The sequence below is a fragment of the Bison bison genome, unplaced genomic scaffold (assembly GCF_000754665.1).
Source record: "Bison bison bison isolate TAMUID 2011002044 unplaced genomic scaffold, Bison_UMD1.0 scf7180017864295, whole genome shotgun sequence".
In the NCBI taxonomy this organism is placed as follows: domain Eukaryota; kingdom Metazoa; phylum Chordata; class Mammalia; order Artiodactyla; family Bovidae; genus Bison; species Bison bison.
In genome coordinates, this window is record NW_011494867.1 from 12,392,043 (window position 1) to 12,415,496 (window position 23,454).

A 23,454-nucleotide genomic window follows, 5' to 3' on the forward strand; every position below is an offset into this window, starting at 1 on the left:
CCCCCCCCCCGCCCCCTCTGCTGCTGTAGAAGCTGCTTTCGGGGACCGAGGAGAGCGCGGGGCTGGAGCTGGGGGCCGGGCAGCTGGGCACGGTGGCCATGTTTGCGAAGGATGGGGAAGGGTGGCTACTGGAGGCGGCAGTGTTGCTGTTCGCACAGAAGCTGCCCTGCAGGGGGCCCACGGGCACACTGCTCATCGCAGAGAAGGCAGCTTTGGTGTTGGCTGTGTACAGAGCAGTCCGGGGGTTTATTATTGCAGGGGGCACACTTATTTGCACATTGTTAGAACAGGAGGTTTGCCCAGAGATGGCGGAATCCGCAGGGACAGATGAAGACACCAGGAGTTTGATGGGCGGCCGAGCCACATGGAAGACGGTGCTGGACGTCCCCGCGGCAGCGGTGCTGGCTTCCACCACCAGGGCCGGCTGCTGTGCCGGCTTCATCACCCTGTCCAGCGCGGACGCGTGGACGACTTTGGTGCGGGGACCAAAGGAGACAGTGGGAGACACGGAGCTGCTCTCGGCGAGTCCGGAGAGGACCTGCATGGGCTGATGGGGGGTGGACGAGGGGAGCACGTCCATCATGGTATTGCCAAAGCTCTTGTCCACCTTGATGCTGCTTCTTGGTCCAGAGACTTTACTGCGCTCCTCGAGGGACAGCAGTGAGTGCACAGAGGACGAGAGGAGCTTCATGTCCGTGCTCCCCCTTTCCGCCTTATGCACAGAGTTCAGCATCCGGATGGGTGCAATGTGTGAGGCCGCCGTCATCATCTGTGGGGGCAGCGAGTGGTGGCCCGACGGGGTGGAGCCTGCCTCGTTCTGCACAGGGAGGACCTGTGCCGTGGGCCGGGCGGAACTTGAAGTGAAGTGGTTCAGCAGCATCACGGGCTTCTCCTTGTCAGGGCCCTCCAAGTGGATCTCCACACCTAGAGGTGGAAACAGCGTCAGCACAGCCTGCCTGGGCCGGGCGGGCGCAGCGCCTCGCGAGCCACGCAGGAAGGAAGGGCATCCTTACGTCTGTCGTTCTCTTCCGCGCTGTCTGAGCTCTCTTCCCGGGCCTGCACGCCCATCGGGCTGGGTGAGGAGCTGGAGCACTCGGACGAGCTGCCTTCCCGGGCCGTCTGGTGAGGGGCCTGCTCCACCTCCACCCGCAGCGCTGCGGAGAAGGGACAGGTGACAGTCCAAAGGTGGCACTGAGGTCCTCGAGCTACAGGACACGACGCTGGCTGTGCCCTCCTCTCCCGCCCACAGGCATGCCTGTCGCGCTTGTCTTCGCATCAGCCCCAAGGAGGCAGGTCCTACCCTGGCCCTATGCACACAGGGTTGAGGCTCCCACGCTCGGCAGATGCACACACAGCCGTGCTCAGCTCCCCAAGCACTCACCACAGACCAGGAGAAGGACCCCCCCACCACCAGGTGCTACAAAAGCAGCCCTCCACCAACACAGAGACCTCTGTGTTCTGAGGCCCAGTGACACAAGACCTTTTCGGTCAAACAAGTACCAAAAAGATGCACTGACAGTTTTTTCTTCCTGGTTCCTGTCACTCTTGATGTTTCTAGTGCATAAGGAAAACAGCAGAAGGGCTGTTACCGTGGTCCTCCACCACCCCCTGAGGAGAGGAAGGCAGGGGGAAGGGGAGAAGGCTGGTGGTCCGGCATCAAGGACTTCAGGGTGGACATGCAGGGCAGCAGCCTAGGGCCACCTCTCTGCACCCACGTGAAGGGGAGAGACTGGCATCTATTTTCACATTTCCTGTTCTTTCCCTCTCACCAGAGCAGTTCCTGGGTCTAAACCTTTTGCCCAAACAACTTCAGGAGAGTCACCTGTCTCCAGCTGCAAACCTAAGGTCCCTTCTATTTGTCTACTGCAGAAACTATAAGAGCTAAAACGAGGAAAAGTAACTCTTTAAGTACTAGGAGATGGAAATGGAAAAGTGGTGTGACCTGAGGTCTGACCCCTGCCAGAAGGGTCCCGGGTCCAGGCGCACCCGGCCCCACCCACCTGCAGCATGGCTGCCTCGCACCGTCTGCACGGGCCCCACGTGGCTGGTGGGGGGCACGCGGGCCACTCCGCTGCTGCTGACCGCGGGAGGGGCCGAGGGGTTCAGGCACCGTTTCTCTGACTTCTCCCTGTGTGACAGGAAAGCACACCAACAACCGAGTGTTCAGTTCTGCTGAACAAACTCTCAATGCTTCACAGATGCTACTTAAGTACACATGCTCCACAGAAGGCTGATTTCCGTCAAAATAATCCCCAGGGTAGAAGATAACTGACTTGTCAGATTCACTCTAAAGGGTCGTTTCTAGCAAACCAAAGCCACATTTGTAGAGTTTTAAGAGTATTAATTAAGGTTTAAGAGTATTAATTAAGCCACCAGCAGTAACAAGTCCTAGCATCTGTCCCTCATGTTAGAAACTAAAATGAACACATTTCATAAACAATCTCACACTCACTTCTCCAGCTCCAGTTGAGTCTTGAGTTTTTTCTTTGCTCCCATGGTGAGGGATTCAAATTTATTTAGATCTTCTTCCGTAAGGCTCAGAAACTTCCACAGAAGAAACAAATTACAAAGTTACTGAGAATTAATTAGGATTCTGAAAACAAAGAACTTGGAGTTTAACTTAATAAACATATTCAACCTCTCAGATGCGTAAACCCATAAAACTTAACCAGATAATAAAAGACAGGGAAATGCTACAATATTTACTTGCTAAGTGACTTGGTGTCCAGAGTCCAAAATACAAGACACCCACTTTGCACCTGAGACTCACGGGCTGTGTCTCCTGAGCCTTCGGCACAGGCGTCTGGACCACAGCTGGGTGAACGTGGGGCCCTGGAAGGTGCGTGCTGTGCGGGCAGGTGACTGGGACAGTGTCCTGCGGTCTCAGCTGCTACTGGGATGCGGTTCATGGAAGTGTCCCGCTCCAGGGACCCGACTCCCACAGAGAGGAGCATCGTCCTCTTTAGCGGCTCTTGTTTCTGGAATCACGGGACACCAGCAACTCTGTTGGGCAGCAAGTGATCCAGAAAAGCACATGCCATCCAAACTGAGTGGAAACCTAACCCACTGCCCTTGTACTAAGAAAAAGATCCTACATGGTTCTCGTGACGGCCCATAATATGATCTGTGATTATAGCCTTTTCAACTACATACATCACACTATAACTTTTTAAACTGATAGTAAAATCTGTTGTTTTTAAGACTTATGAATCCTAAACTCAGAGTACTGAAAATATACTTAAAATGTGTTTTTTATTAGCAGTAAAAGCTTGACTTCTAGTTCTTCAACTGCAGGTTTTTGGACAAAGGACATGTTTACAGAGACCAAAGCTACCACAGCACTGTACCCAGCAGAGGGCACTCAGAGCTCAAACATCCCATACAGGTGCAATTTACCAGAGACACTGAAACTTGAAAGAAATTTCAGAATTTAACAATGGAAAAAAAAAAGCTTCTTGTCAAAATTCTATTGTAAAAATAGTTTCTATGCAGAACTGCTTGAAAGATATAAAATTCATCTATTCCTTTAGCTATTATGCCCTTAATGAAGCCACGTCATCAGCCAGCATTTACCCGGGTCAAAGTATGCGGGGTCCTTTAAAAAGGCCTGCACTGAGGGCTGTCTAAGCAAGGGGGATGCAAGCTCCACAATCTACTACTTCTACCCCCCACAGGGTGGCTGGAGGCACAACACTCTTCACATCACATACAGCAAGTATCTACTTGGGAAGACCCCAAACTACCTTTAAAAAGCTGTTTGTTCACAAGCAATTTATGTTCCTTTTTTTTTTTTTTTAATTTTTTTTAAAATTTTATTTTTAAACTTTACATAATTGTATTAGTTTTGCCAAATATCAAAATGAATCAGGCAGCTTCAAATTCAAATCCATGGCCCCCTTCAGCGAACTCATGGGACCCGGGGAGCACGCATCTGGCAGTGTTAAGGACCAGGTGGCATGACCTCCACAACACACGCACTGCTGAAACCCAGCTCGGTTCCTCTGGGAACGAGGTCTGAAGAAAGAAAGATTACCCGAGACAACAAGCACATTCTATCTGCCTGCCAGTAACCAACGTACCTTCTCCATCGTGAGCTGTTTAAAGACAGGGTAATACTTGTGCAAACGCAGTTTCCGAAGCCAGTCTAAAATCCCATTTTGCTCCTGGGTCTGCGGGGCCTGCAGGCTGGACGGCATCAGGATGGCGGGCGAGCTGTCCATCGGGGTCCGGTAGGCCAGCGCCGAACCTGCACCCCCCGAGTGCGAGCAGTGGGGCAAGGCGGCCGCACTGGCGGAGTGCTGCACATGGTGCTGGGCGCTGCCCTGAGAGGACGGGATGCCGGCCACTCCGCACACAGGCCTGCGAGGACAGCAGACAGGTGGTTTTCAAAACTCCACGGCCTCCACTCAAGACCAGCTCCTCTATCCAGACTGCATCTGCGGCCCACTTCACCACTAGCGTTCAAGTTGCGGCCTCTGCCACCACACCCCCGCCCCAGTTGACCATCTGTGGACATGGACGTGTGCATGCACCTGTTCAGACACAGCGCCTGAGCACATGTACACACATGTGTGTGTCACCACCAGACTTCTGGTTGAGCTGCCTAGTTTTTTTCTGTTGCTTCTATCACAGGATAATACTAACATATACTAAAATCGACTCCAAACATTTTTTTTTTAAAAGTAAATTCCAGAATGCTGGAAGGAGCAAAAGCATCTCTCTCTGTGCCAGCCCCTTCCACACTAAACTGCAGACCCACAGATTCATCATGTGCTCACACACTCCAGGTGAGGGATGAACAAGAAAGGCGGGACACCAAAGATCTCCTTGCCTGACTGGCGTCCATAGGACTGTGTGTGTGTGTGTGTGTGCGCGCGCACGTGTGTGTGTGCGTGCATGTGTGTGCGCACCACCCCCCCCAACATGTGAGGTCAGCCCATTTTAGGGCCCCAGCTGGCAGAGAACCCAGACAGCAGCAACTCTGACCCTTCATGGGCTTAATCACTCCCTGAGACCTTGTAAAAATGAAGATTTTCAGAAATTCTGGTTTCCTAGAATGTACAGGGCCCAGAAACTGGCATTTGCAATAAGGGTCTTTGGGAATTCTAATTCCAGTGGCTCAGAGAACCCCGTTTTTCCTATTTTTTGAGAAATCAAAAAGTAGATTATCTCTATCCAATTCTTATCCAATATTACTAGTCAAGACTAAGATCAAGAATGCCTTAGCTCCAGAAGCAACTGCTGGCACACAGCGAGAAGCAAGCTCTGCAGCAAGGCTTCCTGGAAATGCGCGGGTCGCACGGGAGAAGTCTCACCTTCCAGACACGCCCATCATGGTACCGACTTTAGAAAGGGAAGGGTTGCCAGGACCTACAAGTTAAAATGAGAATAATTCATTCACAGACCATAAAAATATTTCTACTTTTACTGAATTACATTTTACAAACTCACTTGGACTTTGAAGCTGTTGGGTGGGAGAAGAAGTGCTGAAAAATTTCTTAACATGGTCATTTTTTAACACATGAGAAGGTAACGAAGCCAAATACCTAAAAAACAAACAGAGTGGTTTTTTCAGCATTAAAATGTATTATTACCAAAAAGTAACTGGGAGAGAAATTTTAATTTTCAATTAAGAGACATTTGTATCAGAGAAAAACTAAACAGAAGCACCTTAACCTCTCATCTTCCTGCTTTATTCAGTTTAGTTCTTGGCAGGATTCGTGGGTTTCCTGGAGCCCCTTCCCGCATTCACACTGTACTACACTGTATGAACAGAGTCTCTCTGGGCCCACAACACGGGGCCTGTGGTCTCAGCTGCCGGGGGGCACTCCAACGGCGGGCCCAGTCCCGGGCCCTGGCAGCAGGGCTCCCTCTGTAAATGTGTACAGGACAGCATGCAGGACACCCTCAGGGTCCAGAGTCTCTGGACCCAGGAGACGTTTTATTAGGTCTTCGTTTCATCCTTTCTACTACAGAAGAGAAAGGATAACCAGATTTTATTTCATAAGACTGTCAAAATTACAGTACATGTTGGCATATACTTCAGAATTCCTTCACTTGTATATCCTCAAAAGCATGCCTAGGTTAAGATCCTTCAAATTCTCTGTAACTGAAGAGGAGACCGGAACCATCCAGACCACGTGTCACCTGAGCAGCCCCTCCGTGACCAGGCGGCCCAGCCCCACCTACACCACCGAGGGCCGTCGGTCCACCAGTCACACGGTGCTGCTGCAGGGGGCTGCTCTCCGTGGCCTTATGGGGGTCAGGGGGAGCATTACCTCAGGTCCGCTTCCAGATCCATATGGTTTCGCTCTACATAAAAGGAATCTGGGCCAGCTAAGCAAGGAATGAATTTCTCCAAATTTTCTTCAGGATACAGCTGAGACAACTGAAAGAGACGAAAAGGCACAGGAAGTCTGGCACAATCTACTTAACAGAACCAGGACTCCTCAGTGTGAGAAACACCTGCGCAGGTGTGAGGAGGTGGCGTCTGCTGGTGTGAGTCTGGGCTTCTGCATCCACTGGGATGCAGGAAGCCACAGCCCACCACAGCACAGGGAGCTGGGCGGCAAAGCCACCACGTCAACCCAACTCCAAGAGGGACCTGCCCTCTGAGGAGACGGCACATGAGCTGTCCAGCTGCAGCAGAACACGAGGAAGAGGCGGCTGCCATACAAGCGGGCAGAGGAGATGGGCAGGTATGAACACGCCCCACAGGCTGAATGAGGGTCAGACAGCAGCCGGCCAGGAGCCCGGGCACGGGGCAGGGAGACTGTGCCCTCACTTCCGAGCTCTCTTCCGTGGGCGGCAGGCCGCAGGGAGCCTCTGCAGGTGGCACAGGGTGCAACGGCTGTCCCGGGGGCCAGGCAGGAAACCCCATACCTCCCCCTGGAGCCTGCTCTTCATCCAAAGCAGAAAGCCCACAGGTCACAGGCCAGGATGAGATAGCGCCTGCTCTCAGAGCTCAAGCACAACCCCCAAGTTTCTGGAGATGAGGAAGAACACCTTCCTGCCTCTGGGAGAGGAGGAAGAAGAGGAAGTCCTCCTGACACTGGTCTTTTCTCAGGAAAGGTAAAAACAAAACCCCTCCAACCCCAAGGAAGGGCAGGAACCCCTCCTGAGTGGAAGGGCCTGCATGAGCACAGAGTGGACCAGGTCAGCTGCTGGGGAGGGAAGGGCAGCGATGCTAAGGAAGGGCAGTGATGCTGAGAAAGGGCCCAACCCTGTGCCTGGAGCTCGGGCTGCACCAGGACAGGGAGCCCCCATCCCCACTACAAATCTATCCCCAGCGCCCTCCCTGGGAGTGGAATCAATGGGGCAGGCAGACCTGCTCTGTTCCACAGGTGAGGCAAGACCACGCCATACTCCTCTTGAGACTCCAGGGACCACAGGTCTCTCTGGAGGAACCCAAACGCAGCTCTGCTCCTGACAAGACTAACCCGAAGCCACATTAATGGTTTGATGGATTCCATTTCCAGGCTAGTTTCTAGACATGATGTCTAACATTCAATCAAAAATTATAAGATAAAAAAGAGGTGGGAGTCTATTGTCAAGATAATCATTAGAACCAGACTCAGAAATAACCCAGATGTCAGAGCTATCAGATGACTTGAAAATGAACAAAAACCCCTAAAATCATGGTACCAGAGATGAAGAGTTCAGCTCATGAGCAACCTGAACACAGCTGAGGAGAAACATCCCTCAACTTGAAGACAGGGTCAAGTACACATAACTCAAGGCCCAGGAGAAGAGAGAGTGGAGCAGAAGAAATACTGAAGGAGGTGATGAACAAGACAGTGAGGCAGAAGCCCAGAAAGGGCAAAGGACCCAAAGCCAGGGGAGTGTCAGCTGCTGCAAATACCCAGACAAGAGCGGCAAGGTCTGCCAGCATGAGCGGAGTCCAGAGAAGCACTTTTCCACAAAACAAGTAGGGAGGCCTGGAGGAGAGGAAACTCAGTGGTCTACATGGTGCAGAGGAGCAGGAGAGCCCGGGGCAGGACCCACATCCCTAAAAAGAAGGTCTGTGGCACTCTTCAGGGCAGGACAGGCTGAAAAAAGAGGCATGATCGAGCAACTTCTGTCCAAGGTGTTCAACTAGATTTTCTCCCATGGGATGTTTTCCCTCATCTTACAATCAAACTAGACAGCATATTAAAAAGCAGAGACATTACTTTGTCAACAAAGGTCCATCTAGTCAAGGCTACGGTTTTTCCAGTGGTCATGTATGGATGTGAGAGTTGGACTATAAAGAAAGCTGAGCGCTGAACAACTGATGCTTTTGAACTGTGGTGTTGGAGAAGACTCTTGAGAGTCCCTTGGACTGCAAGGAGATCCAACCAGTCCATTCTGAAGGAGATCAGTCCTGGGTGTTCACTGGAAGGACTGATGTTGAAGCTGAAACTCCAATACTTTGGCCACCTGATGCAAAGAGCTGACTCACTGGAAAAGACCCTGATGCTGGGAAAGCTTGAGGGCAGGAGGAGAAGGGGATGACAGAAGATGAGATGGTCGGATGGCATCACCGACTCAATGGACCTGGGTTTGGGTGGACTCCAGGAGTTGGTGATGGACAGGGAAGCCTAGCATGCTGCAGTCCATGAGGTCGCAAAGAGTCAGCGAGCGACTGAGTGACTGGACTGAACTGAACTGATAATCAAACTGCCAGCTGCACTCTGGAGACACTGCAGCCGTGCTGGCTCCACTCGGCAAAGGTGGCCACTTCAGATGCTCAACTGTGGCTAAGACAGTGGTTCACCGCCTGGCAAAGGCCAGGCTGGGCGACTCTAAGCATGCAGGTATGGCGGTATGTGTATGGCGGTAAAGAGGTATTTATTAGTGCAGCTTGCTGTTGAGATGGTATTTGTTGAATCAATTTAAAAACAAGCAGCTGCCTTTCAAATTTTTTTAATATTTGAAAAAATAAACACAAACAGGAAGATTCGACATGTACACACACACAAAGGTGGAAGCAGGTGGAGTCTGCGCCCACTGCCGCCTGTGCCGCCCCTCCCTCAGCTGTGGCGGGAGAGCAACAAACTGCCATCAGCCAAACAGCCCTGGCACCCGAGGACTCACACCCTTCTGCCCCGCCCAGTTCTCAACAACGGGAAGGAGTGTGGACCACATGCCGCACCAAAGTGGGAATGCCCACCCTGCACTCACTGCCCTGGCTCAAGGCAGCATCCATGGGCATCAGGCTGCCTTCTGACCATGATGAATGGGACCCTATAACTTTTATAAGAGCCCTTAAATCACCTTACCTTTGAAATAAATTCAGTCACTTCAGAGGAAGATTTGGTTACTGATGTGATTGAAGAATCAGACCACAAGACCTTAAAAACAAACAAACCAACCTTAAAAACAGACACCACATACTCAATTCACAGCACATTCTTCCAGGGATTCACAGCCAGTACATGGCGGTAGTGGGACGAGACTTTATATATATAAAAGCCTCGTGCGTTTATATACCCCTTGGTGTGTTATAGAAAAGATGTTCATGTAACCCTAGTCCATTAAAGCTTAACTTCCTGTTTTGCACAATTATTCAAACATCACTAAGTCACTCATGTGTGGAGTCTAAGGTTGCCCCTTAAAGCGTCATCAAGTCCCTGATGACCCCGACTGCTTGTGTGCACAGCCCCTGATGTGGGAACCCCCTGCTCAGGTAGGTCAGTCTATAAGACGCTATGAGAGGTGAGCCCGTCCAACAGTGAGAGCTCCCATTCAGGGCTGTGGCCGTGCTGGTGGCCCACAGGAGTCTGACACGAGTCAGGGCAGTTAGGACCAGGAGAGCAGGGACCAGCTTCCACTGCAGGGGGCGGGGGAAGAACGCAGCAGAGAACATCAGAAAGGCCTTTCCAGAAGTTCTACAAAGCCTGGTACAGTGGGCACAAATGTCCATCTTCCCAAATAGACTGTGAGTTCCCTGGGGCAGGGGGCTGGCTTCCTAGCACTGCGAAGTCGCTTCAGTCGTGTCCGACTCTGTGCAACCCCATAGACGGCAGCCCACCAGGCTCCCCCATCTCTGGGATTCTCCAGGCAAGAACACTGGAGTGGGTTGCCATTTCCTTCTCCAGTGCATGGAAGTGAAAAGTGAAAGTGAAGTCGCACTGTCTGTGCTATTTTCCACCTATGTCAGCACAGACACCTGTCAGAGGCTCTCCTGCACTGAGAAAGGCGTGTGCTGAGCTCAGAAGGAGCGAGGCAGGACAGAGGGGAGCAGATGGGACAGAGGGAAGCAGGGCCCAGAACAAGAAAGGTTAAACCATGAAACCATGACGTTCACCCTAAAGTCCAGAAGCACTGGCGGATTTCAAGTCAGGAAATAAAATGACTGAGTCTTCTGTCACCCAAAGGGAAGCATTACATGCACACTGATGTAGAGAAACCAGAGCTTAGAGATAATCAAGCAACTCTCAAGCGCCCAGCACCCGCCGGCCTCTTGCATGTTTGCTGACGGTCTCCCAGGCCTGAACTCAGGGCTGGCATCTCTCCTCCCTGTTGAAATTCACACGAGTCCCTTTCTACTCTGGAGCTGTCATAGCACAGAACAATTACTAAGGTGTGTTTTTCAAGCCCCAACAAAATACAAATCGATCAAGGCAAGGAACCTTTCTCCTTTCTCTCTGAATTATCGACGCCTCCCAGAACTCATCACAGCAAGTGCTAGCATTTTTTAATGAATGTGCTGTGCGCCATCCAAAATCTACCTACACTAAAATGAAAATACCTACACCATTTTTTTCTGCTTGAAATAATTAAATCTTTTAACAACACTAAAAACAAGACTCGGGGTAGTGAGCTGCTCCCCACGTAAAACAGCAGTAGCAGCCACGATTCAAGGTGAGAGCTTTCTCGCTTTAGATACGTGACCCAAGCACTGTTGGCACTGTGGTTTTCAAAGCAAAACACGCTGCACATCATGCGCACGAACACACCCTAACTCAGCTCAGAGCATCGAGCCCAACACCCAGATGGTGAGCACAGCACAAACATACCGTTTTACACTGAAACAGACAATCTGCTTCCCTGACCATTTTACATTTAAAGAGGGACAACTATTCTAGGTAGCCTGCTCCTGATATAATCTTCTTTGACTTCCAAAAGGAGTTGATGTTTCCACCCAGGGCAGATACAAAGCAACGATTGGAAACCAGCTGACTTCAGCAACACACCTCTGCAGGAATCGCAGACTGACCTGACCCAGCCCTGAGCCAGAAGAGAGGCCAGCCAGCCCCCAGAGGAGTGTGGACCAGGAGAGCAGCCTAGCATCTTGCCACAAGCTAGAGACACGTGATCCAGGGAGTCCAGGATAGCATCAGTCATAAGCTAACCCACGGTTCCTGTACCAGCAAGAAAAAACACTGCCAATCAAATGCTGCCACAGTCGCTTCCTATCAGCTGCACTCACTCAAAGAGCCACTGAGACCTAAAGAGATGGACTTCAATGTATCTTAAACATACACAAAAAAGCATACTGTGCATAGAACAGATAAGCATTTCTTCACACTCAGAGTCTGACTCCTCTGACTCACTGTCTGTCTTGCTCTCAGCACCCTCTGGTCCAGGGGCAGCAGCTTAGGAAGAGGCCCTGCTACTCAGGTCACAGCCCTCATGTGGGAAGCCCTCATGTGCCCAGTACCACCAGACCTGCCATCAGGCCTCTGAGGAGCTCTGGAGCCAAACACAAGGACAGGCAGAATAGTCACAAAGGACAAGGCAGCCTGGAAGCAGCACGGACCACGTGCTTTTAGAACTGTTTTTAATGCTAAAACTATCAACGGTATTTGCTGTGAACTACAAGCGGAAAAGCATCACCAAGAACAGGATGCTACGAAGAAAGAACTGTCAGGGAACAAGAGTTCTTCCAAGTTTCAAACAGGACAGCAGAGGTGAAAAAGTCAATTCAAGATACAGAAGATGAAGGACTCTTCCACACAGTAAATCAAAAAAGTCAAAGGGAAAGAAAATAGAGGCAAAAAGAAATAAAATAGAGGGCCAGTCTTAAGGTCCAACATGCCGACAGCAGGAGTTCCAAAATAAAACTGAGAAAAATGGGGCAGAGGAATCAAAAGAATGATTCAAGAAAAGGTCCCCAAGTTAACGGGCTTAAGCAAAAAGGGCTGATGCGTCCCAGCACAGTGGATGGAAACCTACACCCAAGTGTGGCTCTGAGAAATGTGCGAGTGACTGGAACCAAGCAAAGGTCCTAAAACTTCTAGAAACTGTAGAACAGAGCCATGCTTCTCAACAGCAACAGTGCAAGACAGGAAATAAGAAGTGCTTCCAAGCTCCTAAGGAACATGACGGCTGGTCTAGAGTTGTATTCCCGGCCACGTGTCAGGACAACTGGATAAAGACACTGCCAAACGTGAAAGTCGGGAACTGTGCCTCCCCAGGACCTTCTCTAAGAAGCTACAAGAACCAGAACTGACCTGCAACAAGAGGTGATCTGCGAGCCAAGAGCAGGGAACCAGAGCTGGAAGGGAAGAGGGGACCCCAAGGTGAAGACACGGGGGCCCTCAATGAGACGGTGCCAGCCTGAGTCCAGGTGGGAGAAGGGCCACAGCTCCAGAGGGGGAACCAACGGAATGTCGGACCCATCTGAACACAACCAGGGAAAACTTTAGGGGCAAAGCTGTTTTCCAAGTACGCGTTCCCAAGCAACAAATAGAGACAATTAACCCCCGGAAGAGCAGAGCACCGGCAAGGAACAGCACTAAGCGTCCACCACACGGCCCGGGAGCCACAGCCTCCACGCAGCCAGGCTGCCGCACAAGCACCAGTGCAGTGTGTCCCCTGGTGACGCGAGCACGCACACTGGAGTCCCTGCACACGTGGAGCTGATGGGAGCAAGAACTAAGCAAGAAGCAGTCGTTAAGACTGGCCCTCAGCTAACAGTGAGGAGCGCTCAGGGCAGTGAAGGCTGTTTCAAGATGGAAAAGCAAACTTTTAAAGAAAAACACAGCACTAAAATAAATGTGCTGTCAACCCACTCCAGTATCTTGCCTGGGAAACCCCATGGACAGAGGAGCCTGCTGGGCTAGAGTCCGTGGGGTCGCAAAGAGTCAGACACAACTGAGCGACTAAACAACAGCAACTGGGTTCTCAACAGAGACGGGCGTGAGAAGAACGGGGTTTTTATCGGTCCTGCTCCACAGTTCCTCTTAAGTCAATACAACTCTCCCGTCTGCCAGGCATTTCAAGTGTTTGGGTCATCTTCTGGGGTTTTTTCCCACCCTGTCCTTCATGCATAATAAGTAAAGAAAAATATACTTTAAAAAAAGTTTTAGTTATTCGACAGTGAGTTTGGGGAAGCTGGTAAATGTGGACATTTCTACATGGATACAAAATCATTTTGTATTTTAAAAGATTCTGTCATTTGCTTCCTGGATTTGATTTCCACAGTAACTAGTAACTAGCAATTACAACTTCAGCAAAAACAAAACCAACTCCATGGAAAAAAAAGAACAGGAAACTCAAACTCCTACTTGTAGTCTATTTGTTACTTACATCTTCCTATAAAAAAATAACCTTTCATTTGCATCCTGGAAAACAATGACACATAAAAATTAAAACTAGAGATAAACAAGGCTGAGAAAACGGGTGGCGGGGGGGCAGGGCACGGGAAGTGTCGCTGACTTTTCCCTTAATAAGTGAAAGCTTCCAGAAAAAACTGCTTCCTGAGTCTTCCTACACTGTAAGCAACAGAGGGCACACCACCCCGTGGTACGGCAGCCACTCCTAATAAAGGTTTTTACTGTTCTGGCCATAGTACAATAGACATTCATTTCCAAGTTCAAAAGACAACCTATTTAAAGGACAATTTATCCTAATTATTTAGGGTTTTGTGGACAAAAATTAATCCTCAGGTAACTTCTAAAAGTGTTTTACTGAAGTATAACTGACACTGAAATGCACATATTTAAAATGCACACTCTGACCAGTTTAGACACACGCATGCACCCACGAAACCATCCTTCTGGTCAATGTAACGGACATGGCCATCACCCCTCCCCAGCAAGCTACTGACCTGCTTTCTGTCACTGCAGATTATTTCACATTTTCTAAATTTATCTCAATAAACCCGGAAGGAGCATACTTTCTTCCCTGGCTTCCTTCACACGTGTAATTATGGAGTTCTCTCTGTCCATACTGCATCAGTAACCCGCTCCTCCACACCCAACAGCCCACTGTGTGGTCACAGTACAGTGTATGCCCAGTCTCCTGTGATGGGTATTTGGGGCCTTACAAACAAAGCTGTTATAGACATTCGTGGACAAACCTTTGTATGAACACATACTTTCATTTCCTTTGGGTACTGACCTAGAAGTGGGGCTGATGAGTCATATTTTAGGAGCATGTTTAACTTTTTAAAAAACTGCCAAACAGTCTCCCCAAGTAGTTTCACCATTTTATGCTCCCAGGACAGTCCTTCCACATACCTGCCTGCAGTTGGTGTGGTCAGTCCTGCGGACCTCAGCCGTTCTGATGGGCAGGCAGCATTAGCTCGTGGTAGGTTTAACTGGTCTCTTCCTAACGGCTAATGACACTGCACATCTGTTCACGTGTGCTCTCTGCCCTCCACACATCTTTCTTGGTAAAATGTCTGTGTATTTTTTATTGGGTTATTTTCTTATCATTGAGTTCTTGAGAGTTCTTTTTATAGTTTGAATACAAATCCTCTAACACACACGTAATTTACAAATATGTTTCTCCTAGTTCTGTGGCTTGTCTTTCAATTTTCTCCACAGAGCCTTTCAAAGAGCAAGTTTTAAGTTCTGATGAAGCCTAATTCATCCATTTCTATGGGTCATGTTTTGGTATCCTACCTAAGAAATACTTGCCTGTTAAGTCACAAACCTTTTTTCTGTGCTTTCTTCTGGAAGTTCTATAGTTTATGCTTTATGCTTAGGTCCAAAATTAGTTTTGAGTTAACTTCTATACAAGAGGTGAGGTTTGATCAAGATTCTTTTTTCTTTACGTATGGTTGTCTGCTCCAGAACCGTCTGTTGAAAAGACCAACGTTTTTCTTCACTGAACTGCCTTTATACCTTTGTCAATAATCACTGACCAGGGTGGTGTGGCATCCAGGGCCTTAGCCCAAAGCGGAGGAGGCCTGGCCTGCAAGACGGAACAGTCACCACCGCCGACCCCAAGCCCAGCCCAGGGCGACCCCAAGCGGAGCCGCAGGCAGTGGGAGCCTGAGCTGCTCTGGCCTCATCAGAGCGCTGCCTGACCCAGAACATACGGAGCACTCGGGGCAGGGAGGGACCTCAAGCCTGACTGATGGCGCCCGAGCAGCCTCTGTCCTTCGGAGGGCCACGGTTCCGTTGTTTGGTTTTGTTGGCGACACTGAGCAGCATGCAGCGCCTTAGCTCCCCAACCAGGGGTCAAACCCACGCCCCCTGCTTTGGAACGTGGAGACTTAACCACTGGACTGCCAGGTAATTCCACAACAATAAAACTCTTATCAGAAAACTCAAAAATGACTCCTTATTACCTTGGCTTAGACAAAGATTTCTTAAATACAAAAAGCACAAGTAACGAAGGAAAAAGTAGGTAAATTGGACTTCTTCGAAAGTCAAAACGTCTGTGTGTCAAAGGACAGCATCAAGAACATGAAATAAATTCCCACAGAGCGGAAGACAGTATCTGTAAGCCAAAAGGCCCGGTAATTCCAGTCCTAGGCATATATCCGAGAGAAACGAAAGCATCTGTCCACACGCAAAACTGTACACAAATGTTCACAGCAGCATTACCCATAAGAGGCAAAAAGTGGGAACCACCCGGAAGTGTACCAGCCAGCTGCTGAGCGGGCAAACAGAACGTGTCCATCCACACGGTGGAGATTCACTCAGCCATCAGAAGGGAAGTACCCACACATGATACAACACAGGTGAGCCACGGAAACATTATTTGCGAGAAAGAAACCGATCACAAGAGATTACATACTATATGATTGCACTCATGAGAAATACACAGCACAGCCAAACCCAGAGACAGAAAGTGGATTAGTACTGCCTGGGACTTGGGGAGGAGAAGAGGGCAATGACTGCTAACAGGCATGGGGCTTCTTGGGGTGATACAAATACTAAAATTAAGTTGTGGTAATGGTTACTAAATTCTGAATAAATTGTAAAAACACTGAAATTTTTTTTTTTCTATTTTTTAAACAATGTATTTGGCTCCACTGGGCCTTAGTTGTGCCATGGGGGACCTACCTCCCTGACCAGGGATCAAACCCTGGCCCCCTGTACTGGGAGCGCAGATGTCTTAGCCACTGGATGACCAGGGAGGTCTCAACACCGAACACTTAAAATGGATGAATTTTATAAAATGGATGAATTTTATGGTATATGACACCTGTCTCATCAGAAGTGTAAAAAAAGTCACTTATAAAATTTTAAAAATGTTTCATCTTTAAAAACACCAATGATATTCTCCCAAAGTCTTCCAAACAATCAATTGACCATGTACACGTGAGAGCAGCTCTGGCCCCAGGGGTGGCCCCTGCCCCTCTCAGCATCTCGGTGTCAGGGCCCCTGCACTTCAACAGCAGTGCTGAGATCAGGTAGTGAGTCCTCCAATTTGTTCATTTCAAAACTGCTTTGACTGCTCTGTAGTTTCTTCCATATACATGCCATTTGTTACTCATTCACTTATTGACATAGGCCGCACCACCAGCATGCAGTATCGTGGCTCTTCCACCAGGGACCGAGCGCGGGCCACGGCCGTGAAAGTGCCGCGTCCTAACCACTGGACTACCAGGGAATTTTCTCCATGCAAATTTTAGCATCATCATGTTGATTTCTAGAACAGAAAAATGCTCCTGGGACTTACTTTTGCAGACAGTTGTGTGAGATGACAGAGAATCTGTAAGTTTACAGGTGTGTGCAGAGATGTTCCCACAGGGTCCGTGGTCCTTCCTCTCTACAGAACTGCAGCTCTGACCACAGCCAGCCAGAGACTGTGGTTAAACCCTGGAAGCTAGGCAACCATAAGGCGCCTCATCTTTCCAGCGTGATGGGATGCCCAAACCAAAGGTCACGCATGTTACACATTCACATCCCACAGGCGGCCACTTAACTTAGTCACAAGCAGGAGAGGGCAACTCACTGCCCAGAGCACCCACACAGCCGAAGCTGCATGAACGAGCAGCGTGCTTCATACATAAGAGAGCTGTGTGTTTTTAAATGTTCATTTTATCTTTCCTTAGTATCTCAAATTACCATCCAAAAAATACAGTTGGGGCTGTAAATCCCTGAGGGCACATCAGGTTAGTAACCCCACCCCCCCCAAAAAAACCTAGCTGAACTGCTGGCTGGTGAAGGCTTATCACTGTCCTAAACACAAGAGTGTGCTTATCAGTTACCTCATCAGGAGAAGTAAGCTTTCAGATAACCAAAGCTTTTCTTTAAACACTAAAACACTTCATTCAGCTTATGCATCTGGGTAGAAACTTCTAAACTCAACTGTTCACTGGACCTCCAGAAGACTCAGGGTGTCCCTGTCTGCCAGCCTGCTGCACCCATCCTGGTCACAAGCCCCTCGTTTGGAGAGAGGCCGAGGGTCCACCCTGCCCAAGCTCACTGCTTTATAGAGAGGCTGAGGATGGGGGCTGAATCCAAACGCATTTCGAGCAGACTGGCTGTGAGTGGGGTTCAAAGGGCCTGATAAACAGTACGCCTCAATTTTCACAATTCTCCACTGTAGCCAAATTAGGTGACCAACTACCAGGAGCCGAGTGTGTCAGTCCAGGGCGCACTCCCCCCAAACCCACCAAGGAGTTTCTGTCGTCCGGGAGGTGCAGAGGGACACGGCTCATCTCTGCAGGCACTGACTCCCCCAGATTCCAGCCTCTGGCTGAATGGAGGTGCTGGGACACAGACAGGTTCAGCACTGTCCTTGGTCACACAACTAACAGGGACACAATTGGACCGTGAGTTCCAAGCTGCACCCAAGCCCAGACCCTCCCCCTCAATGGACAGCAAGTAGCCCCAACAAGTGCATCTTGGGGACCGGTCACCCACAGGGCCCAGCCCACACTTCTATCTCCCACAGCATTGGCACAGAGCTTTGAAAAAAGACCTGTCTTTTATTTAGATAAATAAAAGTATTGTTTCGTGGTAAATATTCCCTTCCTATCCCTTAGAGGAGAAAAGGGGAAAAAAAACTTAGTATCTTACCTCAAAGGAACATTCAACATTTCTTTCATTTTTTTTGTGTGATAATCCCTTCAGGTCTATCTTTTCAACAGTCACTGTAAAAGTAAACAAAACAAAAAAACAACAAACACAATTATAAAAACGAAATAAAAGTTTGAAGTGTACATGATTAGTTTGCATCGATTGATATGTTAGCGGCTTTCACAGGAAAGCTCCCAGCACCCGGCACCATCTCCTCCGCGGGGAGCTCGTCAGGAATGAGGGAAGCTGGAGGCCGAGCTCAGAATGAGGGCAAAGTTGATCGTGAGACAGAAAATATAGGGAAAATATAAAAACAAATCTTAAAAAAAGGGATCGGTACTTGAAAAGAACATACGTTTATTGGCCTGCTAGAGGGCACGGATAATAACTGTAACTGAAGGTTAGTTATGCTCTGTTCTCATCCCTAAAAGACTAAAGATCAACACCTCCCACTCTGGTTGTTTAGAGACGTAGCTGCCCAGAGCCTTCGTCGGCGTCTTCTGTCTCTTTCTGGGACGGGGCCAGGCTGCAGGCGCGAGGACCGCAGTTGTGGAGCAGGCGCTGCAGACCCCTAGTGCCACCCCTACAGAGCAGGGGCCACGGCTGCACAGGTGGACAGGACAGAAGACAGTCACGTTAGACAGCCCCAAAGTGATCCCCTCCTCATGCCTCCCCTGTCACTCCCACGGGTTCTTTTTTTTCTCTCCTCAGAAAGAAAATTATACAATTAAGCTTGTAAGCACTTAAGTTTTAAGATGCAAATTAAGTTTGTAAGATGCAAATATTCGAGCACAAGTATTTTTGAAAATAAAACAGCACTTAATAAACATGATCTAGTTTCCAAACTCCCAAATCACACTCGGGTACGTATGCCCTGTTTCTGATTCAAACACGAATGCGTCTCAAATACTCATTTAACTGCTTGCTTCTTCAAGCTTATGAACTTCTGGCAGGTGCAGCAGTCAGACAATCAGCTCTTCCGGAAAGACCCCAGGGAATGAGGGAGGCTTTCCTGCGTGAACAGCATACACACCTTCCTGACTTTTCACCCGTATTCCTGGAGGTCGCTTAGCTGTGTACTATGGACATGTCTGCAGATCCTCAACACCTGTCTAACCTGACACACTCAGTGTAACTCACAAAACTGTCACGTCACACTTTCTGCAGACGCCCGATCTCCTGGTCGGCCACACATCCAGAGTTTTCTCCAGCAAACACCACTCTGTAAGACGTTCAGGGCCAACCCCCAGAAAGCTTCGTGGTCAAAAGTTTGGAGGGAAAATCTAAGAAACTCCTTTTCGTAGACTGCCCATGTACGTGATCATATTAAAGGCTCTGAGAAGTCCTGTGACAAGTAAATCTACTTTTATTAACCACATTTCCCCAATTTTTTTTTTTTTTTGGCCGCAGAACTCTCTCCTCCCATAATATGTCTAAGCGCCCAGAGAACGAGCAACTCTGGGCACCAGGCTTCGGAAAGGTTCTAACCCTGTACTTCCCACTATTGCAGCCACTGACCCCATGGGACCACTTACTTTGGTATTAATTACAATTGAATAAAATTAAAAATCTCATTCCTCAGTCGCACTAACCACATTTTAAGCACTCGGCAGCCACACATAGCCAGTAGCTGCCACGCTGAGCAGACCCAGAACCCTGGTCGTCACAGGGAGTTCTACTGGGTGGCGCTATGAAGTCAGGGGCGGGTGGGCCGCAGGCAGCCCTCGGCCATTGGTGTGACCGTCTCCAGGGTGCAGAGCCACACTGTGGGCTGACGCACCACCAAAGGCGCTCTCCCCCCGCTGACAGCAGAGCCCAGCAGTGGTGCCAGACTCCACACACCTCCTCCCCAATCCAGAAACACCAACCATCTGGATCTTCGCAGAAAACAACATGCCGATCCCTGCCCTAAACCAAGAACTTGTTCATTCACCAACTCGTCTCATGAAGCGCCTACTGTGTGTTGGGCTGTACTCCGGGGCTGGGCACAAGGCGGCCGGCACTGACCAGAGTCCTTGCCTTCACAAACCGCTGCCTGAATTTTTAAGCCTCTATAAGTTTATAAAGTTGTATCAGAGTTGATACGGATCGTGGGAGACACTAAAACCCATTTGGTTTAGAGTATTTTAAACTTAAAATAGCATCTCACAGGAAGGAATTACTGTTTAAAAAAAACAAGAACGTTTGTTTCCTTTCTGGCAAAACAAAGAAAACACCACCTTTAGCAGTTGTGCACTGCCCGACCTCGCTCAGTGAAACTGCCCACTGTTCCTGTCTGACTTCCCCAGGCAGACTGTCAGCAAATAAACAGCTCTTACACTCTCCCAATCACTATTTTTAAAAACTTACCCACAGTGACCTCACTTTAATCCAGACCCTTCACTTCTTTAGACAATAGAATATACAAAGTCAACGAACACAGAAAAACCTATTTGGCGTTTTCCTGGGCCACAGAACACCAACGTGTACCTACAAGTCCCAGGGCTGAATATTAGGATTTATGAAAAAAAAGCAGAAAGAAAAAACCCTAACTGGACTGAAGGCGGGAAGTGACTCATATCTGGACAGGAAAATGTGAAAAGCAGATGAATGTTACTCAGCTGTTTTCAAATCAAAGAGGCATTTCGGACCAGAGGTCTGAGATGTTAGCAAGACCTCTTTGGAGCCCCCAGCCCACCAGACGCTGTGCTCTGTCTGCATCACCAGCCCCAGTTCCGCCAGGACGCCTCTGGACCAAACACACAGACAAGACCTGCTGTCTTCTCTTGATGCCGCCTGCCCTGGAAGCAACACCTGTGGCCACACAGGGCCCTGAGGGCGGAGGACGGCCCAATGGGGACAGGGGGTGGGGTCAGGTGAGAGCAGCAGGTGAGAGCGCTGACGGTGGCCAACACGAGGGCCGGGCTGGGTGTTCAGCTGGGCTTCAAAGAAGTATAAGATACTCTCAACTCCGAAACTATTAAAGACCATGTTTATAACAATACAAACACGAACAAGTGTTTATCCTGTTACCTGAAATATTATAAACTACATGTATAACATCATTATAGTTTAAAATGTAAAAGAGAGAGAGACTGAAAATAAATGATCAAAAATGATAGGGTTAACTGCCTGGTGGTGGAGTTATGGCTAGTTTTCCTGTCACATCTCTGCAGTGTGGTTTCATGGTTTTAGAGTGTTTACCTGTGTGCACACACGTTTGCTGACGGCCCACTGAAAGCCCACTGGTAGACAAGGCCCCCCTTCCCTCCTGCCACCCTTGTGAGCCTGCAGACTGGGTCATGTCACACACGAAGCCCCACTCCTTTCTGAAACGTATAAGCAAAAAATTTGTCAGTTTGAGGGGCTGGATATCAAACCATCACCTGAGGAAGAGAACACAGCCCAAGACAGGATTAGTACTGACTGGGAAGACCCCCGAGACCCAGGGCTGGGCGGGAAGAGCGCCCAGGACGAGCGCGCCTCCCCGGGGCCCAGACGGTGAAGGGGTTCGGCCGGGGCATGTAGCGGGACCCCGGCTTGAGGCTGCCAGCCTGCTCCCACGTGCAGAAACAGCACGTGACAGTGTGCTGCTTCCTTTCAGCATTTCCGGGGCTCAAATTTTCTTCTTTTCTTATTCAAGCTGTACACCAGCGGTTCTCTCAAATCTTACGAGTCAGAGCACATGGCCTTCAGGAAGATGTGTAATTGCACTGAACTCCCATTTTTATAATTGGATCCATGCCTAATTAAAAAAACCAGAGCACTACTGTCACTAAGCAAGGAGGGAGGCCGAGCTGCGTGGATAAGACTGTAAAACATACCGTGGTAAGAGTGCAGGCAGATGCCCTGGAAGGCCCAACTGGGGTCCGGTGGGCTCACAGACCCCCTCCAGCAGCCACACCACCAGGTCCAGGAACACCCTCCCTACCCCAGCCTGGGAGTGCCTGTTAAGACCCACAGCCTAAGGGCTGCCTTTGCTGCCAAGTGCGGTCACGTGACCCGCCCCCCCCCCGCCCCGCCCCCGGCGCTGAGGGCCACGTCGCATGAGAGAACAGGACACCCAGAGATAATGGCTTTAATATGTCCCGAGAAGGAGGCTCTCCTCTGAAACACCTCCCTTTCTACCCTAAAGACTTCTGGAAAAAAATGAGTTGTCGTCAGTTTCCTGCTAATTACGTGTTTTACTTGATTTCAATGTATCTTTGTTAAATAGCGTAATTCGGTACAGTCAATAACAAGAAACCAATTTTATGCCACACCTAAAACTAAACCAAAGCTAAAAGCAAGCATAGTAAAAAGGGTTTTATTGGTGAGTGAGAGAAAATATGAAAAATAATCATTTTCTAGCACACCACCTTCTCTCAAGCTCCATACAACAGAACTCAGCATCCTCATAATTAAAGAAACTGAACCAGAATAATAGTTAAGATGCCTCCAGCTTTACAATTTTATTACTGAAATCTAATTTTAATCTAAGAATTTAAAAGCTGTACTCTTAAAAGTCTCAGCTAAATAATGTTCCTAAATATCAATTTACTCTCTCACTTTCATCTAGCATTTAGTTGTCTGTGTTAATGGGAACAATTTTTTAAAACACTGCTTCTTTTAACTGTTGTTAAAATTTGAGCATTCACTACTATGCTGATTAAACTGATCCTCTTTTGTACATCTTTTTAGGTCATGTTATATGAATTTAAGAACTCTATAAATTTACTTTTCTTTGATTTTATCATCTAGCTCCCCTGCATTAATTTGATTTGTTAGTTCTCCAGAAAGATATAAACAAAAGTTGAACATGATCCAGAAAACACAAAGCTGATAAAAGAGACGTCTGAAGTAGAAAATTAGGAAATGAACGCATATTCCATCTGGATGGTTAGCAATACAGCACTTGAACTTAGGGACCTGAGGAATTCACTTATTTACATTTGTTATGTGTATTAAGGCAAGCGTTTGTTCAGCCTTCATATGCATGAGGCCCCGCAGTGCCATGACTGGTGCAAGAGTGACTCAGTCCACAGCAGCACGGTAGGGCAAGACTTTAAAAGGGAAGGGAAGGGCCCGCTGAGCAGAGCCACACACAGTCAAGGCCCAGAGGTGACAGCACCTGTGCTGGGAGGAAATTAAAGTGGTGGTGGAGATGCGGGGACAGGAGGCCAGGCAGGCGGCTGGCCCAGGACCCATGCATCAGGGCAGGGGGAGACCAGGGGCTCCGCAGTCTCCAGCTGTGTGAACTGTGACACGCCAGCTGCATGACCTTGGGCACTCTTATTTAATCCCT

The 23,454-nt window shown here is 49.0% G+C and overlaps 1 protein-coding gene across 1 annotated transcript in view; it reads right to left on the reverse strand.

The window, feature by feature from the left end:
- Positions 1 to 23,454, reverse strand: part of ZCCHC14 (zinc finger, CCHC domain containing 14) — a 48,152-nt gene that overhangs the window by 5,678 nt on the left and 19,020 nt on the right. Inside the window, exons 3-12 of the mRNA XM_010850873.1 lie at positions 18,192 to 18,265; positions 9,261 to 9,332; positions 6,279 to 6,388; positions 5,452 to 5,546; positions 5,316 to 5,370; positions 4,080 to 4,359; positions 2,453 to 2,544; positions 2,001 to 2,128; positions 1,014 to 1,154; positions 7 to 924 (exon numbers count right to left, since the gene is read on the reverse strand). Of these exons, the coding sequence (XP_010849175.1) occupies positions 7 to 924; positions 1,014 to 1,154; positions 2,001 to 2,128; positions 2,453 to 2,544; positions 4,080 to 4,359; positions 5,316 to 5,370; positions 5,452 to 5,546; positions 6,279 to 6,388; positions 9,261 to 9,332; positions 18,192 to 18,265 (1,965 nt within the window). The remainder of the gene's footprint in view (positions 1 to 6; positions 925 to 1,013; positions 1,155 to 2,000; positions 2,129 to 2,452; positions 2,545 to 4,079; positions 4,360 to 5,315; positions 5,371 to 5,451; positions 5,547 to 6,278; positions 6,389 to 9,260; positions 9,333 to 18,191; positions 18,266 to 23,454) is intronic.